The 20224-nt window shown below is 36.1% G+C and overlaps 1 protein-coding gene across 1 annotated transcript; it reads right to left on the bottom strand.

The window, feature by feature from the left end:
• Positions 1-225: 225 nt before the first annotated feature.
• LOC112563949 (autophagy-related protein 9A-like) lies at positions 226-20157 on the bottom strand. Its single transcript, XM_025238424.1, has 21 exons — positions 19999-20157; positions 19177-19315; positions 18473-18581; positions 18050-18193; positions 17298-17433; positions 15442-15544; positions 14720-14819; positions 14423-14472; positions 13453-13537; positions 12630-12729; positions 12369-12409; positions 11905-11967; positions 11392-11466; positions 11078-11187; positions 9744-9784; positions 9415-9549; positions 8800-8979; positions 6977-7060; positions 6775-6841; positions 5959-6071; positions 226-5406 (listed from the first exon to the last, which is right to left on the bottom strand). The coding sequence occupies exons 2-21, from the start codon at positions 19298-19300 to the stop codon at positions 4837-4839; spliced, it is 2430 nt and encodes an 809-aa protein (XP_025094209.1). The 5' UTR covers positions 19301-19315; positions 19999-20157; the 3' UTR covers positions 226-4836.
• Between the last annotated feature and the right edge of the window lie 67 nt (positions 20158-20224).

The following is a 20224-nucleotide window of genomic DNA, read 5'->3' as shown; positions in this document are numbered from 1 at the left end:
CAAATTATTACTGTTATTATGAACTAGTTGTGATGGGAAGAATCAGAGCATGTTTTAAGGATTTCTTTTCTTTAAAGTTTTCTTTTACTTTTTCATTGTTTGGTACATAGAAGAATGCTGGAGAATGCCCAGATGCATGGACTATCTGATTTACTGCTGCTACACAGTGATTAATTTATGATAACCTTACAGGGCGAGTGGTTACAATATTACAGGGAGACTATGACATGTTGCAGAAAGATTTATTTAGTTTTTTTTTTAGGGCAGGGCAATGATTTCATCACTAGCTGCCCAGACATTTCCACCATAGCATAAAAACCACATATGTTTTCAGTACACAGTTTTCTAGAATACAAGTTTTGTTTAGAAAAAGTCACGTGGAAGTAAAATTTACAATTGAATCTGTATTGCAGCTGAAGTTCGAATAGTTATTTGATTTTTAAAAAAGTGTATGGTAAGTGTATGGGAGGCGACCTAATCTATGTTGGGTGCTCTCACACTTTTACTCAACCACACCCACATTTGTGTTTAAAGCTTTTATTTTCAATAAATTTCACATTAAGTTATGACTATAATGCTGTGAACTATTAAAACACAACAAACAGGCCTGCATAAAAATTACACAAATTCTTGTAAAAAAAATCGAAGCAAGCATTAATTTCATGAGTTTGTAACCACATATTTGCACAGAGTAACCGCCACAACTTTATCATTGTGTTTGGTTAGATATCCTGTTTTGCTGCATGTTCTAAACATTATTTGAAAAAAAAAATGAAACCTATAATAATAAAAAATTTAAATCCTCCTACTGAAAGACCATCAATATACCACACTAATTCCAATGTGTGATAAACAAAACTGTGTTTGTGCTGAAATATAAAAATTAACAGCTCCGCCAACTCACAAAATATAAATGTAAATTGACTTGCAATATGCCTCTTCTTCAACTGTTTTGAAGTGTCAGCAACTGTGCTTCAGAACTACACAACCAGATGTGACTAAGCAGATGTCAATTGTTTTAAAAGAAAACTGATAGGTGGTAGCAATCATTCAGAATTGTTAGAAGTTCTATTACAATTTTCATGCACATTTAAAAAGGATAAAACCTAACAAAAATTACAACAGTTTATGACTTTACCTGGATCCATAATAATTAAAAGCACTGCAACATGAAACAGATGATTACAGAAACTGAAAACCTCTGGTACATACCCCAGACAATGGATAACTACAATTTCAAAAATAAACATTAAAAAAAATTGACCTTTGAGTAACACATTCTACCAAAAGGTCTAGCAGTGCAGATGACTTGTACAACTTCTTGACAGAAACATTATCTTTTAACATACAAAGCCACATCTTAAGAAGAAAAAGCTAGACAGGACAATTTACATTCGGAAGAATTACCAGTTTGATCCCTGTTTTTGACTTGTACCTGATTTTTTATTTTAAGGCAAAAACATACAAGATACACTGATGAAGGAATTGACAACAGTGAGCTTCACAAAATACAGATCTACTGTTTTGTGATGACAGCAATTTCAGGGAGCATTGCATTATTTTGCGCACATACATGCACCTGTACTTAACAAGTGTACTAAACAATGGCGATATTCCCATCTTCTCTATGAAGGAATCTAAGCTATATCACTGGCTTTGTAAAAATCGGCAAAAATATACCTTCTGTTAAAAAAAATTTAATGATTGTAATAACAGTTGATTAGAAATAAAACTAAACTGAAAAAACCTACTAAATATTTTATATGCAGCTTGATGGTTAAGCCAGTATATGGGTGAATGCTGTCATTCTAACCATACATTTGTAAGCAACAGACACACAGCCTCATACAATAATCTTAATGACAGAGATACAAGAAAAACATCTGCTACAAAGTTACAAAGATACTAACACCTGAAGTGGTTGACTGTTGACATGCTTTCTAACAATGGTAGGATAGAATTCTTTACCACAATCTTAAATTCTGTTTTGTGGGTTTAATTCCACCTAACAACCCTTCCCCAACTCTCTCCAACTCCATAACCACCACCAAAAGATCCTAGCAGAAAAAAAAACAACCTTGAAGACAAAAAAAGCCTGAAATCCATTTACATATAGGTATACATGCACACACAGATATGAGTTGTCAATTCAGCAACTGCCATAAATGTACTGTTAGAAAGACAATTTTTTTTTCAAATAGTTTGAATAGCACGCCAAGAAAATTCTTGCAATATGTAGTAGAATGCTCAAAACACACAGAAAAGATTCTATGCACATTCTCAAACTAGTGGCAATTTGGAAAATCCTCTTCACTTCACACAGAGAAAAAAATTAAGTATAATGCAGGCAGCAATAACAAAGGCCTTCCTACAGAATTACAAAGTCTAGAGAAATCTACAATTTCAAGAAGATAAAAGCAACCAAAAGGTAAAAATGCTCACTGCTGTCCAGAACCAATTAGGAGGTAACCACCATGCTCTTTTCAGTAGATAAGTAATGTAGCTAAAAATAAAAGGTAATACAGAATTGTAAAACCAACTTAAAGTATACCATACAATGTAATAAGAAAATAACATGAACATTTTACACCCTTTGTGGCACCAATATCTACCTAAATAAGAACATTGTCATACAAGGGCTCTGTTTCCTAGATAAAGATGCAGGCAGTCTAACTATGCTGTTTATATGCTATTCAACTGCTCTTTAGATACATTAGATTGTTTCCGACTGCAGAAGTTTCCAGATTAGTAAAGTGCATTTGATGTGTCATATGTCCCTCCATAAGTTTGTAATATCACAGCCTGGAGCACCATTTTGCATTAACACAAAAATGTGACAAAAAAAGCAGTGTGGCAGGAAACAAACATGGAAAATCACTTTCCATTAGTTAAATAATTTCCATTGGTCAAATAATCAGACCTATATACATATTGTATTTGCTAAGTAATACAACAAACATTCCATTTCAAACTGATGGATGGCTTTGCATTAAAAATGTGATTTGCATTTCTGCCATCTCGCTCATCTACAGAACAAACATCAGCCTCACTTTTCAAGTTCCCTTGCTTTCACTTGTCTATTTTATACATGTTCATGCACACAGAAAATAAACATACAACATTCTAGAATCTCTAGCTATTTAAAAATAACCTTGAAACTTATAAGTGGGTATTCATTGACTATTAATAATACAATCACAGAAACAATAGTCCACTCACTCCTAAACAAAGAATATTAACCGACAAAATATACATCTTCATATGCCAACTAGACAAGCACACCCGTCACTCATCTGGCAGTATTACTCATTTGCCATAAAAGAATGGTTAATGTCAATAAAAAGCAAGGCAACAAATGTGAACAAACTGTGGGCCTTTTCAAAATGTGTATTGCATGTGCTCTTCAAAACACTGGCATTTTCATAAATCTTGGATAGAATTTCACCACACAAGCCTACTATTTAGAAAAAACTTCCCTTAACGCTACAAGTTCCATAAAATAATAATAAATGTGTGATTTATATGAAGGAACATGTTCTCAGCTCTTGAGACAAGAATGAGGCATGGACAGCATACAAAGAACAGAAGGATAAACATCTGTGCAGACAAGTAATAAAAGACAAACATAGACTATGCAAAAAGAATCTGGGAACAAACAGTAAGGATTGAGATTTTAGTGAAAACAGCAATGGAAGACGAGCAAGTGGACTAGTTAACAGAAGGAAAAAGTAAAACAAGGGTTAGAAGGTGGACTAATAGTGTTGTATTGTTGTTAGTAATAATGCTCATGTGTTTTCAGTGCATGCTTAAATGATTTGACGGTGGGTAAGTGGTAGATAGTGAAGAGGAGAGAGTTCCACTGTTTTGCAACACAATAATAATACTGTGTCTGTTGTTGTTGTGGTTGTTCTGGTGATACGGACAGTTAGCATATGGTCATCAAACAAAGAGTGGAGTTGTCTAGGTGGGATTATGGGCAAGCAAAATAAGCTCAGAGAAGTAGGGCAGGAACCTGTCACGAAAATAGAACACAGTACACACAGCTTGTACTAAATGTAAAATCGGATGGGCAGCCAGTGCAGAAAATGAAGAGTAGTGATATGGTCTTGTTTCTTAGCTCTAAGCATCAAAAATGCAGCTCTGTACTTTTTTGGTAACAGAAGAGTTTGTAAAAGCTTTGTAAAGGTGGAAGAAGATATATGTTAATGGAAAAAAAAATTACTTTATGCCTGAGATCCACAGAAGAGCTTCTGTCCTCCACCCTTTTCCACCCAGCCTTCCTGCCTCCCTTACCAAATACATATACATATAATAGGATTTTTCAACAGTAAATTCAGCTTTTTCTTTATTAAACTAGTGATCTACACCAAGTGAGCAACTAAGGCTATAATCATGTCAGCCAGTTCTGTAAACAGATACAATGCATCACTTCACTAGTACAACAGCCATGAAAGTCCAATATATTTATTCTTGGACTTTGAAACAAACTTCATGTTAAGTTATGGAGCACACCAACAGTTGCCAACAAGTAAATAATATTTCCACACTGTTTTAAGACTAATGATATTCTACTCTGAAAATCATACTGGCTTCATACTGAAAACCACAATAGCTATAATACAGTACTAAACAAGCATACATGGTAGTTTTGATTTGGCTGCATGACAAAAGTTTTTTTTTGCTGTTATTACACTGATACCTGTCTTTCACTCAAAGTCATACAGCACCAAAAATCCACCTAACAAAAGCAACAGCCTAATTTTTGAAAAAGCCAAAGCTTTTATCGATAGTGATCAAGAAAGATTCTACTTCATGACTGCACACAAACAGCCATCATCACAAGTCAGAGTTGCCAAGCCTATCTGCGATAGAGGGTATTATCATAGAAGTGTCCAGCTCTCGCTCCTCAGCTGAGCCTTCTTCCACAATATCTGGCATAGGCTGCATGCCTGTAGGAGATCCTGTGGCTGCTGAACCACTGACCTCGACTGGCGATGAGGCTGCAGCAGCAGGTGGCGGCCTCCACAGGGCTCGGGCATGTTCATCTAAAGAGAGGTAGTCTCCATGGGAACGTCGCCATCTCAGTTCATGGAGGTATAGAGCATTGATACTCATCTCATTCATCATAAGTTCCCGAGTGCACTCGTCCACTCGCTGAACGTGCTGATGGGACACAGACACCTGCACTAAGCGATCTAAAGCAGTACCTCCACTATCACCAGAGCTGTATAGGCTACCCATCAGACCTGATGAGGCAGGACGGACAATGGGACCCTCAAATTGTGACACTGCCCCACGCAGGTGTATCCCTGAACCAGAACCACCAGAGGGAGCTGTAGCAGGAGTCTGGACTGTAGATGGTGCCATCAGGGGTCCTACATAACTGGACAGCATACTTGTAAAGGGCTATGGAATAAAAACATTATAGTTAGTAAAACTCTGTAGTAAGTTCCCCTCAGCACATTAGACTGATGATTCTAACCAGTCTATTCAGCTTAAGGAAATTTCCCTTTAAGGAGGGGCTTACTTGCTGGATCATGCACTGACATACTTCTACAACAGATAACAGTCAAGGGACGAATGATACACTTCTAGACCAGTGATCCATTGGCAAGAGACATGCTTTTCATTTACACTCTATTATCACATTTTATATCCAAACTATGTTCATTTAAAAAAATATGCCTACATTATCCTGGCATGGATATAAGGTAAGTTCATGTAAAAATACTGTTGTAAAAACATGAAAAGTCAAGCTTAAAGCTGGAAAAGTGCAGAATTTCATTAAAAATTGTTTAAAACAATCTCCAAAGACTTCTTTTCATTGATTTCTCATTTAAGTCAGCCTAATCTCAATCCAAACGCATATACACAAATAGTTAAAAGGGATTCTGATAGAAAAACAAAATCCTACAACTATTTACTAAAGAACAAAAATAAAACAGGTAAAGTACTCACTCCAACTGGCTGGAGCGGCAGCAGACTAGGCACACCAAGTGACAAGCTGGCAAGACTTGGCATGTGGTGAACATCTGCTGGCATCATACTGTGACCAGCAATGTCACGCTGAACTGATTACAAAAAGAGATGAATTCTGTCTTCATAATATCACATTTAAGCTGCAAGAAAAACTTTTCAAAACCCTTCTATACCATTTTACTTTCTTTGGTTTAAAGTAGTTTATTTAAAGCTACAAAGGTATTCTCTTTAGGAACAGTTTGCTTGGTGTAGGAGGAATGTTGACTTCTGCCCAGACTTCAGTATTTTGCGAGCTTTCAGTGAGTGCAAACCATGTGGACATGACAGAGTGATTCTTCAGGGTGTTTCCACTTATTTTCATGATTTTTTCCCCACCTAGTTTTCCCAGGATGGAGAGTAGAAGGAAGTTGATTTCTTGCACAATCAGGGGTCAAGGTCCCTACTCACCAGACCTTGTCTCATGCGATTTTTGGTTGTTCCCGAAGGTGAAAGAGCATGGAGGGGTTGCAAATGGCAAAAAGTTCAAAACAAATTGAAGAATAAGAGAAATATATTAAAAACTTCTCTGGGTTTGTTTTATTGCCAAAATTCAGGAGGAAGTGGAATATCTCTCATAATTTTGAATTTTTTTGTAACTTATATATGCCTTAATATATACTTTTTAATTTCTGTTTGATATGATATAGCTAGAACAGTCTTGTGAAGTCTAGATTTTGCATTTGTCAAAGAACTGCTTAGCATTAAATATTACTAGAGGGATATTATAAGCAAACAACTTCAGAACTATGATCATACCTTGTCCTTTAAAAGTGTTGATAAATGTTGAACAGTCTTCTGGGGGTTTCCATTCAGGGTTGGTATGCTATCACAAGTATATTTTAGAAATCAATATTAATAAATGACCATTGAAAAAGCAAAAAAAAAAAAAAAAAAAAAAGACTTATCAACTCTTTCTGTCTAGGACTAGTCAGTCTCTGTGAAGAGGGATAAGACTTACATGGAAATGCATCAAAGACATTTCTGTCTTGCCTCCTTCTGCCTGATGAGATTTAGGTGCAGAAGCTTGCACATTAGGCTGCCACTGAAAAAACGATGACTTAACATGAGCTTTACAGACTGGGGTAAAAATGATGACCAGAGGATGAATGATTTAAAGAACATAATGATAATGTCACATGACCAAGTCAAACTTAATTTTTTATAAACAAAGCAATCAAAAAAGAAATTTAAAGCATGCCTGATTAATGTACCTTATTTTGCAAGATTTAAAAAAAGGCAATATCAAAAATCTTTTAAAACACAAAAGATGAGACGAATAGTAAACAATGTGAACTTATTAGTGTTGGATCACATTCTGAACAAGAAGTTACAAGCACGATCAGAAACCTAAATCAAGTTCTTTTGTTTGCACCTGACTTCAGTTAGAAAACAAAACTTATTCAGGGACTATTTTCCAGGCATCAATATGACTTTATTGATTGCTATTAAATGATCACGATTCAAGATCTCCCCACCCACATCATCTGCCACCAGTTTTGTCACAATAGTTTTCCCCCAGTGTTATTTCTCCCCAAAAGAGGCCAAACTCACTTCTCATCCTTGCCACATAAGAAATGTATCCCCATCTGTGTAATTCTTCCAACTGTGTCACCAATAGTTGGTGGTTACTGTTTCTAATTGACTATGTGATACTGGGAATCAACACTGGAGGACAGGTCTTTCTGTCTCAGGGCAAGAGCTGAAAGAATCTGAAGTAGTCTTATTCTGAAGTCTTTCTTTGAAGTCTAATTCCTTCCTCCTCACTCTCACCTCCTCCATCCCCTCTTTTGGACATGCCTGCATGTATGCACACAAGTCCACATGCACATACTCTCTCACACACAGTTCATATGTTGAGAATGCCTTCTTTGAACCACTCCACTAGAACGTTTGCTGTATAAACTTTCTGGAGTCTAGTCCAATACTGGCAAAACAGAAGCTGTTTTGTTTGAACAAAATAGAGAGATCTGTGTTAATCATAAAAATAACCATTAAAAGATGCAAAAAGAAATTGGGTAGGTGTTCAGCAAACGCTTTAGTCATCAATCTGTAAATAGCAAAAGTGGCTGGATAACAATGGACAGAGAACAGGGTGTCCAAAACCTGTTAAATTTTGTTGCAGCATGGATGACAGCAATAAGTTCTCATTGCTCATCACTGGCAAGACATAAAATCGCAGATGATTCAAGAACTTTAAACCACAGTTATATTGTAACTAGTATGCAAAGTATGCTAAAAGATTTTCTTAAATCACTTGACTATTGAACTGCACAAGAGAGCAGACAAATTCTGATGCTAATGACAATTTTCCATGTTGTATCACACACATAACATGATCCAAACTTCTTGTACTTTTTTTTTCCCAAGAACAGTCATTATAGCCAATGGATGCTGGCATCATTAATGTTTTCAAAACCTATTATTATGTGTCAAGATCACATATTGATGCTTCAATTCACTGGAATATGTTAAGCTGGAATGAAAGAACTGGTCGCAAAGGCATTAAATGCAAAGTGTCAGGGGAAGCAGTCAATGTCACACAGCCACGACATTCTTCAGGAGGACTGTATCAAGAGCCTGGGAGCTTATTTAAATGGCTTAGTATTCCTCACGAGATGCTCCTAAAGTGTTTATTAAGTACTCTGTCATTAAACACACTGAATATTTAAACCAATGTCATTCATGTAGCCTATAAATGGCCACCCTTATCCCTCACCATTAACTGAATCAGAATGTTGATGATATAACAAATATACGTGTTTACAACTGTATAGTACTTGCCTCTTTGTTGCCATGCTTTCTTACATCCATCTGGGCAAAAGAACACACATCTCCAACACCAACCACCTCCACGGTAAAGCGTCGAAAAAAGTCAACAATGGCCAGAGAACGTGGTCGAATGCAGAAGATTAAAATAAAAGGAGTCACCAGCGGGCTCAACAGTTCTTCCACAATGTATTCCTAACAATACACAAGCTTCAATGTAACATTGTGTGCAAAAATTAAGTCCCTTGCTGTAACATTTATAGGTGCAAGTGAAAATACTGTTTAGTCATTTTTCATTTCCAGGAAGAAGGTACTGATCTATAAATGTGTTCCTTAAAGACAGCATGCAACATTTTGATTCCTAGGTATATATGTGCTTAGTACACTGTGAACAAATGTAAAATTTCCTAATCATAAAAAACTTTTGCAGCCTCTATTAAGATGTAATATTTAGGCTCTTATTTTGCAAACAAAATAATTATAATCATACCTAACTAGAAAAATTATTGTATGTTTTTACATATGAGAAGTCACTATCATAAACATTGAAAAGACCAGCAGCTTTTCTTCATAGCCATACTATCTTGGCTCACTAAATGACAGCACATTTTTATGCTAGGAGGTGCTCACAATTTTGAACTGGAAGAGCAAGGAGCAAGCATGTCGAACTCGTTTTGTGTGTGCTTGGCCACTCCAGTTGTCTGGCATGTAGTGTATTGCCATGGCAACATTGCGCAGCAGTAGCTCAGGACTGAAGATCATGTGCTACATACAAATAAACACATAAACATTGGAGTTAGCCCCATAAAAAAAGACTGCAATACTATTTAATATTTACATCAATGAAAAACAACATGGGCAATAACCTCAGATTATAATACCACATAAATTAAGAACAAAATGTCATAACAAACAAGATGATATCAGAACTGCCAACATGTCTTAAAATGAAGTCCTACCTCAGGAGGAATCAGACTTTTACAGACAGTAACAAAAACACCTGCAAAAAAAAAAAGCAACATATTAAGATTTAAACTGGGACCAAAAACCAGTACAACTATAATAAATAATGATAATAATGATTTCTATAGCACCTTTCTCCACCTTTTAGGTGAACTCTTTTACACAAAGAACACCGCACATACATGATAAATGCTAACAGTATACAATGTCAATTCTGGAATCAACAAGAGAAACTTTCCCACGACGGTGGAGTTAGCTAGCATAGGTTTTAGTCCACTGATCTTATCTAGCAGCATCCGAGTAATAGGCATGTCTATAAAGTGCACTTGTCCATTGGCTAGCTGGCAGGCCAAGATGCCCACACTGTAAATGTCAGATTTAGCATTATATCCAGACAGATTCTTTTATTCAAGAATTTCCAGACTGAACCAGCATGTAGGGGGTAGTCATAGTTCACAGGTTCTGAAGGCCAGTGAGAAACACCTGTCCACTGATATTAAAACATAGCTAATCTTAATGCCCCTGTGTATGACACCTATGCTATGCAAATATTCCAGAGCATGCAGTACATCCTGCAAGATGTTTGTGACCGCTAGCTGTGAAATAGGCATGCAGCAGGTCACGGCAAGAACCATAGTCCACATGACTGTCCACAGTTCATGGCGATGGGTGAAGCTCAGTAATGTGGGAGAATAGTCTCATGTTATAACTACTTGGTTACTGCAACTTCTTTCTGTACATAAGAGAACTTTTGATAGAAGTTTTCTAGATCAATCTGTTTAACAGCCACCTGCAGTCCTGTTGATGAGCTAGATGAACTGTGGATTGTATATTTGTGACCTTTGCCTATCACAGCTGGTAGACACAGACAACACTGTCAAACTGCATGATGACCACTTCTAATGATGATGACTCATTGATGTTAAGAGTGACTTTCACCTTGTTTTCTGGCAGTGGTGGGGAGGTGATGTAATATAGTATACTTGTTGGTGGAGAATCAGCAGAGATTTGAAACAAGCACAATGCTTTGTTACTAATTTTCTGACATAAGTTTTGTCTGTATTTAGCCTCTTGTCACTCTTGAATCTATGAACTTTACCAGCTACTAGTTTTAAGAAAGACAGTGGTCAGATCAAAGTCTTCAAAAACAAGTTGACCTTTGTTAGCATCAGCATCAGTCAGATTTGTGTGAGCGGCCTGGCAACATATTTCAGAGCTTCCTGGAGATACCTGATGTCAGTCATTGCAGACTGGCCTGTACTGCGTGCAAATCTTGCTGCAATAGCTCGACATAAAAACTTTAGACACTACAGATTAACAAGCTGCTTACCAAACATAGTAATGGTGGTAAACATGTTTTCAACTTTCAAGACATCTTCATCTCTTACAGTCAGTCCCAACAAGACAGCCAGGAAAGCGCCAGCAATAAACAGTAAGTTCCTGGGGAAAAAGTCACCAACATATATTACAAGCAAACTCTTGAAGAACCTGCATCAAATCTGTGTAAAACCCAAAATGATTTCTGCAATGAAGTTTTTTTTCAAAACAAAATTTGTGACCTGTTTTCATGATATGATAAATGTCTTTTTGGTGATTCATCTGCAAATGGTAAACATGTAGCATGTCTAAAGCAGTGTTACTTACTTTGCCAAAATCACCACTAATGGGGTGGTGAAAATATTCAGATAGTCTGCCATTGGTTGATAGCCTTTGTTCAGTCTGAAATCACAGCAGTGAACAGTTGAATATATGCATGATATAAACTGAATTCCAAGAAAACTATGAGAAGCCTTTTTTTGCTGTCAATAGTTTTTAATCAAACAACTTTCTGCCAATTTTATTCCAAAAGTTTGAGTCTTGCACATATATGCAACATCAGTATGTTTTAGAGTAATATTTTTGTACATTTGTACTGTGTTGAAATGTAGAAAATTAAAAAAAAAATATTAAGTGAACTCACAATTTGCAATATTAACAAACAGCCTGGGAGAGGAAGTAAAATACATGCTGGTAGTTGCAGCATAATAATGTGTTTTAAAACTATCTCTTCTTGCCAATCAGTGCTTTATACCAGATATTTCTTGAAAAACCTATTGTTTTTACAAACAGAAAGAGAAAAAAAAAAGTAAAAATATCTAATAAAAAGATTTAAGGTACCTGTAATTAAGCTCATGGTCAAGTTCATTGAAGTGCCGCAGATTCAGGCGACCATAGTTTGACCTTTGTAATGCAAAGCATTCACAAATGATCCCAAATGATTAATACTCATTCAAATTCACTCTTTTCCAAATTTGTTCATGCTTTGTCTAGGTTTCCTTTAAACCTTTTCATGTTTCAAAATAAAATGAAAGAAAATTTTGAAAACTGCCTTTGCAGCCATTTCAGCATAAATTTTTTGTCTTAGCTGTCTCTGCCAAGACTCCAGGAAAAATATCAGGCTTTTCTTATTAGCTTCTAATTGCTTTTCTCTGATGACGATCTTATTGCTATACCTTTGCAGAACTAGGCTTCACAACCCTATGATTTTAATGCAAACTTTAGAAAAGTTAAACTCAAAATAGTGCTGTTCCAAGAAACATTACAACCTAAATAATTTGCTAACAATACTAGATGCAACATACCATCTTCTTGCGCCTAAGAAACTTGGCTGCCGTTTAATCAGCTGCAATAAAACCCAAATGTGTTCAGACTGACAGATGGAAACTGGTGGTTATAAACATAAACAAACAAAATATTCAACCACAATGGGGAGAGCACAAAGAGAATGGCTATTGTATGGTGAAATGAATTAAACACAATACAGCTGAATTAAATAAGCAAACATGCAAGCAAATATATTGTTTTATAAAAGATCTACTCAAGACTTAACACTCGAGACTCACCTCAGCATAGCGGAAGAAAGAATAGATAATTTGCCAAACAAAAACTACAGGGCAGAAGATGAGATTCAGGACACCAATCCACAGAATCTTGGTTGAAATACTGCAAAATTAACGTTACGGGATGCACAAACTATTTGCAAAAATGATAAAAAAGGATGAATGCCAGAAATATTACTTTAGTGGACAAGAAAAAACCCTCATGATAATGACATGGAGTAGACAGACAGCTGTATGCAACAGGTAAGGTTTATTTTAATGAACTTATGCACACATATACACACAAACCACCATTCACATTAAAATGCATAAGAAGTACTAGGTCTGTCTAAACCTCTGAATTTCTATCTTATCACTTTTGTCAGACTTGTGAGTTGTGCTTATATTTCTTAAAAATGACCTTACAACCAAGATTTGAAGACAGAGGCTAGCGCCATGCTCAAACCTAATGAAGGTTCCTATCTGGTATATCATTTTACAAATATAACTAATAATTATATTTTAAAATATCATATTCAAGGATTGATATCATGACATCTTCCTAAAGCTGGCCGAAGTGAAACCTCTGCAGATAATTTCTCAAGGAATAACATGTTAATACAGTTTCAGTTTTTTTTTTAGTACTTAAACTTAAGTCGGGGTTCGGGGGAAGAAACCCATGCCACAAAAATTTCCCCTCATTTCTTGTAACAAAAAAAAAAAAAAAAAAAAAAAAAAAAAAAAAAAGAGGAAAATAATTGTACCAGGAAATAGTTTTGTTTCTGAAGTGTAATCTAAGGAATACAAGCATGGGAATGGAATTAAATAAATACAAACACAGCGTCACCTTTGGGCAAGCCGCTCCCGGTTACGAGCACTTTTGTACTCATTTCTCAGGTGCCAGCTGTTCTCAAAAGGAGCCCATGGACCCCCTGCCCGAAGTAAAAAGTATTCAATTAGACTTGAATATTCATGTATTAAAGGCACTATATTGATAATGACACCATACTACTGCTACAAAAGTATTTTGATTTGGTCATCAACTGTTCAACAAGTATTTAACTGTTACTTTGTAATATCTTTAAAATTAAATGACTTTAAAATAAATCATGTGATTTTCAAAACATTAGCTCATCCGGCCACATTGGTTCTTCATAGCTTAGGATGCTTAGAGTTTTTCTCATTACCAAGCAGACATGCTGTTTCAACTTTATAGAAGTTTGAGTAAATGCAATGCAATGCAATGCTTAAAAGAGACTACTGATATTATTGTTATAATACAGTTGAACTTCTATAAGTCGAAGCTTCAAAAAACTTATGGAAAAAAATTGAGTAACAGAAGGTTTGAGTTAAAGAAGTTTGTTGAAGAAAGAACATTTTTTTCACTGTGGACATTTCATTTTAACCAAATGTTCATTTCTTGCCATTCTTTTAAAGACACACTGGCACCCTGCAGAGATGGGGTTGCGCTTATTGCACATTTGCAATACAGAAAGAACATGGGAGTGCAGGAGAAAATGGGGGAGAAGTACACGATTTAACACTTTCTAATGTATTTTCAAATGCTGACCAGCTTAAAATTATTGGAGTCCTAGAAGTTTTTGGCTAAGACAATTCGAGCTACAGAAGTTGAATACGTATTGCTTTAATGGGAAATCAAATAGCTGATGTTAAGGGAGAATTTCAAGTTATGGAAGGTCGACTTAAAGAAGTCTGATTGTATTATCACAATAATATTGTGTTAATTATAACATTACAAACCATAATTAACATAAACAGAATTTCACAACTTTTAGAAATCATGGCAGGTAACTTACAGAACAAGATGAATTCCAAGTTGTACTTGAGACCTGTGCTCAAAAAAGCACTGAAAGGATAAGAAAATCTTATAAGAAAAATGGTGAATGTTATGATACATCTGCACCTAATACAACCTTAAGAAAAGAAAATGGAATTTAGCATTTGTTATGAAAGTTCAGCAATAAAGGCATATTCTCTGCGCCTTCTTAAATTCTTACACCAGATCCTCTTATACACAAATTTTAGTCTTATTCATCATCATATGAAAAATAAGGTACAAATTAGAGAAAAAAAAATGTTAAATAGGGACTTACTATTCACCAAGGAAAGGAACATTATGCTTCAAGGGCAGTAGTGAAATATTAGCCATAGCGACTATATAGTTTTTAAAGCGCAGAATCCTGTGGTAGATATCTGCAAAAGAGCAAAGAAAAAATTTATAAAATCCTTAATATCAAGCAAGCGTTATTTTGGTTCCTGGGCAAATGTCCTGAAGAACATGTTTGGAGACATGGGTGTAAAGGACCTAGGACTATAAAAGACTTGACTAGAAAGGCAAAAATATTACACGCATCATCCTTCCCAGGATTAGTTTTTAGATATGCTGTTTATTAGGGATCAAAAATTCCAGAAGTACCACTGAGGTAAGACTCAAAAGAAATGAGAAATACTCAGTGGAAGAATGCGTTCCACCTACATGCCTACATAAAATGTCGCCACATTGAACTTCAGGCATTCTGTTATGCTTGCATGGTATGTAACCAGGAAGAAATCTGATTCTTTCACATTCCAGAGCTTTTTAATGACAGTTAATGTAAATAATATTTCAACATATCAAGTTATAAGCAAATCGTGGCAGAGAAATGTTATGATAAATAGTTAACAGCACTGTTTGATTACCTCTCTAGAATTAAACACTGTTATGTAGCAAGTTCTCTAATGGCAAGAATCTAATATTTATCATTAAACACAAGCTTTAAATTATTGGTAAAACAGAAAAACGAGATATAAATTGCAAGAACAGTTCTATACAAACCCAGCTGCGTTAGCTCCTTTTGGTGGATGCACATCTGCTCTTCCTTTTGAACTTCTATGAGCCGAGCCTGTACTTCATGCCACGTCATGTTAGGCAAATTTTCCTGAAAAAGCAGTCATTTTAATGCTAATGGTCCTGTCGCTGTCATAATCTTAGCCAAATAAAATATTTTTTACAAATATCTTTTATAGCATACCGACTCTTTCCCCCTGATCTTTCTTGGTCCTGCTTGTTTTAATTTGTTCAGTTTCACAGCTTCACTTGTTAATTCATTAGGTACTTCTTTGCCATTCTTTGTCATTGGAATGTGCTTAGTGAGAAAAAATGTTCAGCAGAAATGCACAGGTCAAAATCTTTTAAATTCTTCTAACAGAAACAACAAGCAAATTATATCCTCACTTGTAGCATATCCTTGGGGTGGGTGATAGTGGTGAGCGAAAAAGGGAGACTGACTTTCTAAAATAGCTCCCAAACTGGGTACCACGAGTCTGAATGGTATGCGGCCATTAGAATCAACTGTCCACAAAACTGGACATTGAAATGATCATAAACTGGTGACAAAAGATGTTTTTTTCTATATGCAGTTGGATAAACCTAACATCCTTCGGATTTACTCCTTCACAGACTGCGGTGTTTATTTATTCCTTGTTACTCCTTGAGGAGCATAGGGCCGCAACACAGATTGCGGTAGAAACAGTTTATTTCTTCTTCTTTGAACTTCAAATTATAATTCTGATAAAGCCTCTTTGTCACTGAGCAGTCCATGCCTCCGTGTTTTTCAGAATATTTTAACCCTTTTGGTGACTAATGGACTGCAAGTGTCTGTTCAATGTATGGCTGAATGGATGAGAACATTAGATGGGAAGGTGTTAAGTGAGACACAAAGTGTTTGGTGAATCAGAAGGTTTTGGCAGGAACGAGGGAGGAAATTTATTCAGGCCTGGGACACCAAAGGAAGAAGACATGCCTGAGTTGTAAATCTCCCTGGCTGAGATTAGCAGAGAGTAGACCACGGTAGTGTTGATCTACGCTGGATGCGGCGTGGTACTGACTCAGTTTTGGATTAACCTCGCCTAGACGGGGTATGATATCTTTTTCTGTTATTGCTTGTGAAATTGTAATAGAACTCATGTAGGTTTCAAAGTTGTAAACATAAACATATGAGAGAAAGATGTGTGAAATAGAGAACATTGTTAAGAATCATAGTATAGTGTAATCTCGAGTTACAGGTTTTGATTGTATGGGCGGATTTAACTGGAGTCATCATGGATAAGGAACAATCACCTCCCAGGACCATTCCTTGATCGCCTTTGGTCCAGCACCCAGCAGCACTTTGGCTAGGAGCACCATTAGCCCGTGGCGTTACTGCAGAGTACCTCTGCTATAACCCTGGAAACCACCTGACCGACATGGCCAGTGTGTACGGCATTTGCCTGCGTGTGTGTGTATTTGTTTTACTGCATTCTAGTTGGCTGGACATGTGAAGAGCGAGAACCCTTAGAGAGACGATGAACTGTGAGTAACGTACTGAACGATTGGTAGAGAATTGTTAGAAAATAGAACTGGAACTTCATTGCTGACAGAAGAGAGTGCGAGGCGTGTAATTTTCACACTTTGGGGAAGTGCCCTGGATGTAAACATTGCGTCTATTGTTAGATGATTGGCGCCTTTAGAACGAGGTGTTGAGGCGAGTTGTGCACACATGCGTAATTGTATTGTAGTCTGTAAATTCCTGAGTCACTCGACACAACCAGTACGGTATATAATGCTTTCATGAACCAATAGTACATAATTAATGAAAATAACATGAAATATTTTAAGTCATATGACAAAATACTTGTTCTGGATCTACCTACAGCATTGATCTTGAGTGCTTGTATGAAGAAAGATCGAATCTCAAAGTACTTGAAAATATTGTACACAACTTTGATCAGCCGAATAATCCATGTTACAAGTGCCAGCAGCAAGCAGATCACAGTCACTGGAGTCAAGCTGAAACACAGAAGAACTGGAATTATTTATTATCTCTTTATTCAAAGATTTTTAGTTTTCGATTTAGTACAACAAATTATTTGTCTAGTTTTAATTTTTAAAAAAGTCTTTGATAAGTCATTTACAAGATGAATACTTTTTGATAACCACACAACAAAACAGACAAATGGATAGTGGGTCAAAATGTAACAATTGCTAAGGGCAAAGGCCAGTGTTTCCCATCCATGTTCAAACCCTCAGCTAAAAGTGTTTGGTGTTTACAGACCTCTGAGTGCATCATTGACCAGCTTTACAAACAGTACATGTTAATCTTACTGTGATCTTGATATGTGATGTTAAGAAAATGCTTTAATTTTCAGTACAAGCTTTTAAGCTAGTAAAATTGTCACTAACAGTTGATAACAATGGTAATATATCAAACTTCATATGTGTTATATTACAAAATGTCTCACACAATGAATCCTTCTATCCAAACTCTTACACTTCAGGTCTTTCGATGCCAAATCATCTACATCTCCAGACCTATTCAGAAATTTTAAGTGATTTGGATTCCTTTATATGACATGAAACACTGGAATAAACTGTGGATTGAAAAACAACAGAAAAAATTACTCACTGTGCCACACACTGGTCTGGAGGAATTAATGCTTCTCCGATGGTCACTTTGTGGGAAGTGTTGTAGTAGACATTGCCAAAAAGAACATCATAGCTCACACAGTTGGCCAGGAAAGCAGAAAAAAGAACTACAAACACAAATTGCCTGCAAATATATAAAACATACCCAGCATTAATTGTGCACCCACATATACACATTTATGTTTTTTAATCAATAGTGCGAAAAAAACTGTTTTCAAATTATTTTAAGGATAGGACATACTATTAAGGAGAATTAAAAAGCTGTATTTAATAATCTATCTAAAGATCTTGTAATTGCACTATCCAAAATATATTTCTGCTATAAGTGCTATAATAAAAGATAGACTGCCACTTGAATTAAGCTTTGTTAATGCTTGCATCATGGCTCACTAATTATACCCACACTAGTTGTAGCAGATCTTCAACTGCCATGCAAGTAAAGCCACTTCGCTGATGGTAATGATAAACCCGAGTGAAAAAGTCATCCAGATCTTCTATATGATTCCAACGTGCTGCAATTAAATTGACCAAATATGAATAAAAGTAGGAGATATTCTCTCACACACCAAACCAACTACATTTCAGTATCAAAACTGCATTCTTATGTATCAAAAAGCTTTTATGATGTGACATGCCCAGATGAATGCAAAGTAACTGATTACTTGGTATAAAGGCAAATCAATAGTTATAAGACTGTCAAAAATCATGGATGGGGTGAAATGAAGAAGTTTATTCTCAGATTATGGCCCTCAAACTAGCTCTGAGAAAGCCTTTTTTTGTCATTTGTAATAAATAGATTGTTATTCATATGCACTCCAAATTAGTCACATTTCACATGCGCACTTCTTTTGTTGTGCATCCAGAGAGAAAAATGAGATAATCAACTACAGTCAATAGGCAATGACAACAGATAACAGGATGACTACAGTCAATATGCAGAGCTAGAGTGTTAAATTAGAATCAGGTTACATCAGTATACCTGCAGAACAAATACTTGCTAATTATAAAGTCTACTAAAAACAGCCTATACAATAAGAGTAGTCAATGGCACTGAAATACCTTACTCAGTGGTGTAAAAACTATAATACTGACAAAATTACAACTCACACTTGCTGCTCTCAGGACACACTTGGATCATGTACTCCTCACTGACAGGAATATCATTGTCATCTGCATCATCTTCTTCTTCCTCTGTACCTAAGGCTTGGTAAGCTGTCTGATAATCCGCCATTTTTTGACAGTGTTTCTGGACACACACACACACGCACACACAAAAATAAGCCCAATAAGATAATGAGAGGCAACTCAGAGAATATATATATATAAAAAGAGAGACAATAATTTAAGTGGGCTTGTTAATCTATAAGACACTAAGAGCAATACTGGTTGCACTCTTTCGCAAATGAGTTTCACAAATTAATTTTAACAAAGTATATATCTGATCATTGTGGCAAAAAATAGGTGCACCAAGGCCAGAATATTGTTCATCAAGCAAGGATCTACTTTAGGTTGTGGATCAAATAATAGCATGGTAAGAACCCTAATTTATTTTGCCTAACACTACTCCTCAATACACACTGATTAGGGTTACATAAGAACCAGGTGAACTGTCCCTTCATTCCCCCCATCCGCGCGCACGCCCAACGACAGGCCTGCAAAGTACGGGAGGCACAACACAAACAGCAAAACAATCGCGACACGGGACAATTAGAAATAATGCTACTATGCTTGACACTGTTGGTGATGACTAAATAGCTCTATGATTACATGCTTAAGTCAATTCGTATAGCTTTCATTTTCACAGGTTGGCCCTGGATTAGTGAATGGCGTTATTCGGTCACTGGAGTTTGGTGTACTTTATTTGTACCAGCTGACGTACTTGAGCAACCAGAAAAATGTGGCAGTATGATGACAGCTTTTAAGACTTACCTTCCATTCAGTACTAGACTAACATAAAGTGTGGAGTCATGCTGAGCACAATGAAAAGAGCGGCGAATTTCTTCTGTCTTTTTTTGTCAATTCACGCATTAAGTCCACTCTTGTTTTCATAAACATGAAAATCAAAACAAAGTCCTTCCAGACGGAAGTTATTGTAAAATATAAAGCTGGAGACAAAAAAAATCTATATTGTTATAAATCTAAGTTATAACGTAAT

The sequence above is a fragment of the Pomacea canaliculata genome, linkage group LG5 (assembly GCF_003073045.1).
Source record: "Pomacea canaliculata isolate SZHN2017 linkage group LG5, ASM307304v1, whole genome shotgun sequence".
NCBI classification, from domain to species: Eukaryota; Metazoa; Mollusca; class Gastropoda; order Architaenioglossa; family Ampullariidae; genus Pomacea; species Pomacea canaliculata.
Note: the sequence above shows the minus strand (reverse complement) of the source record. Positions and strands in the feature narration are given on the sequence as shown.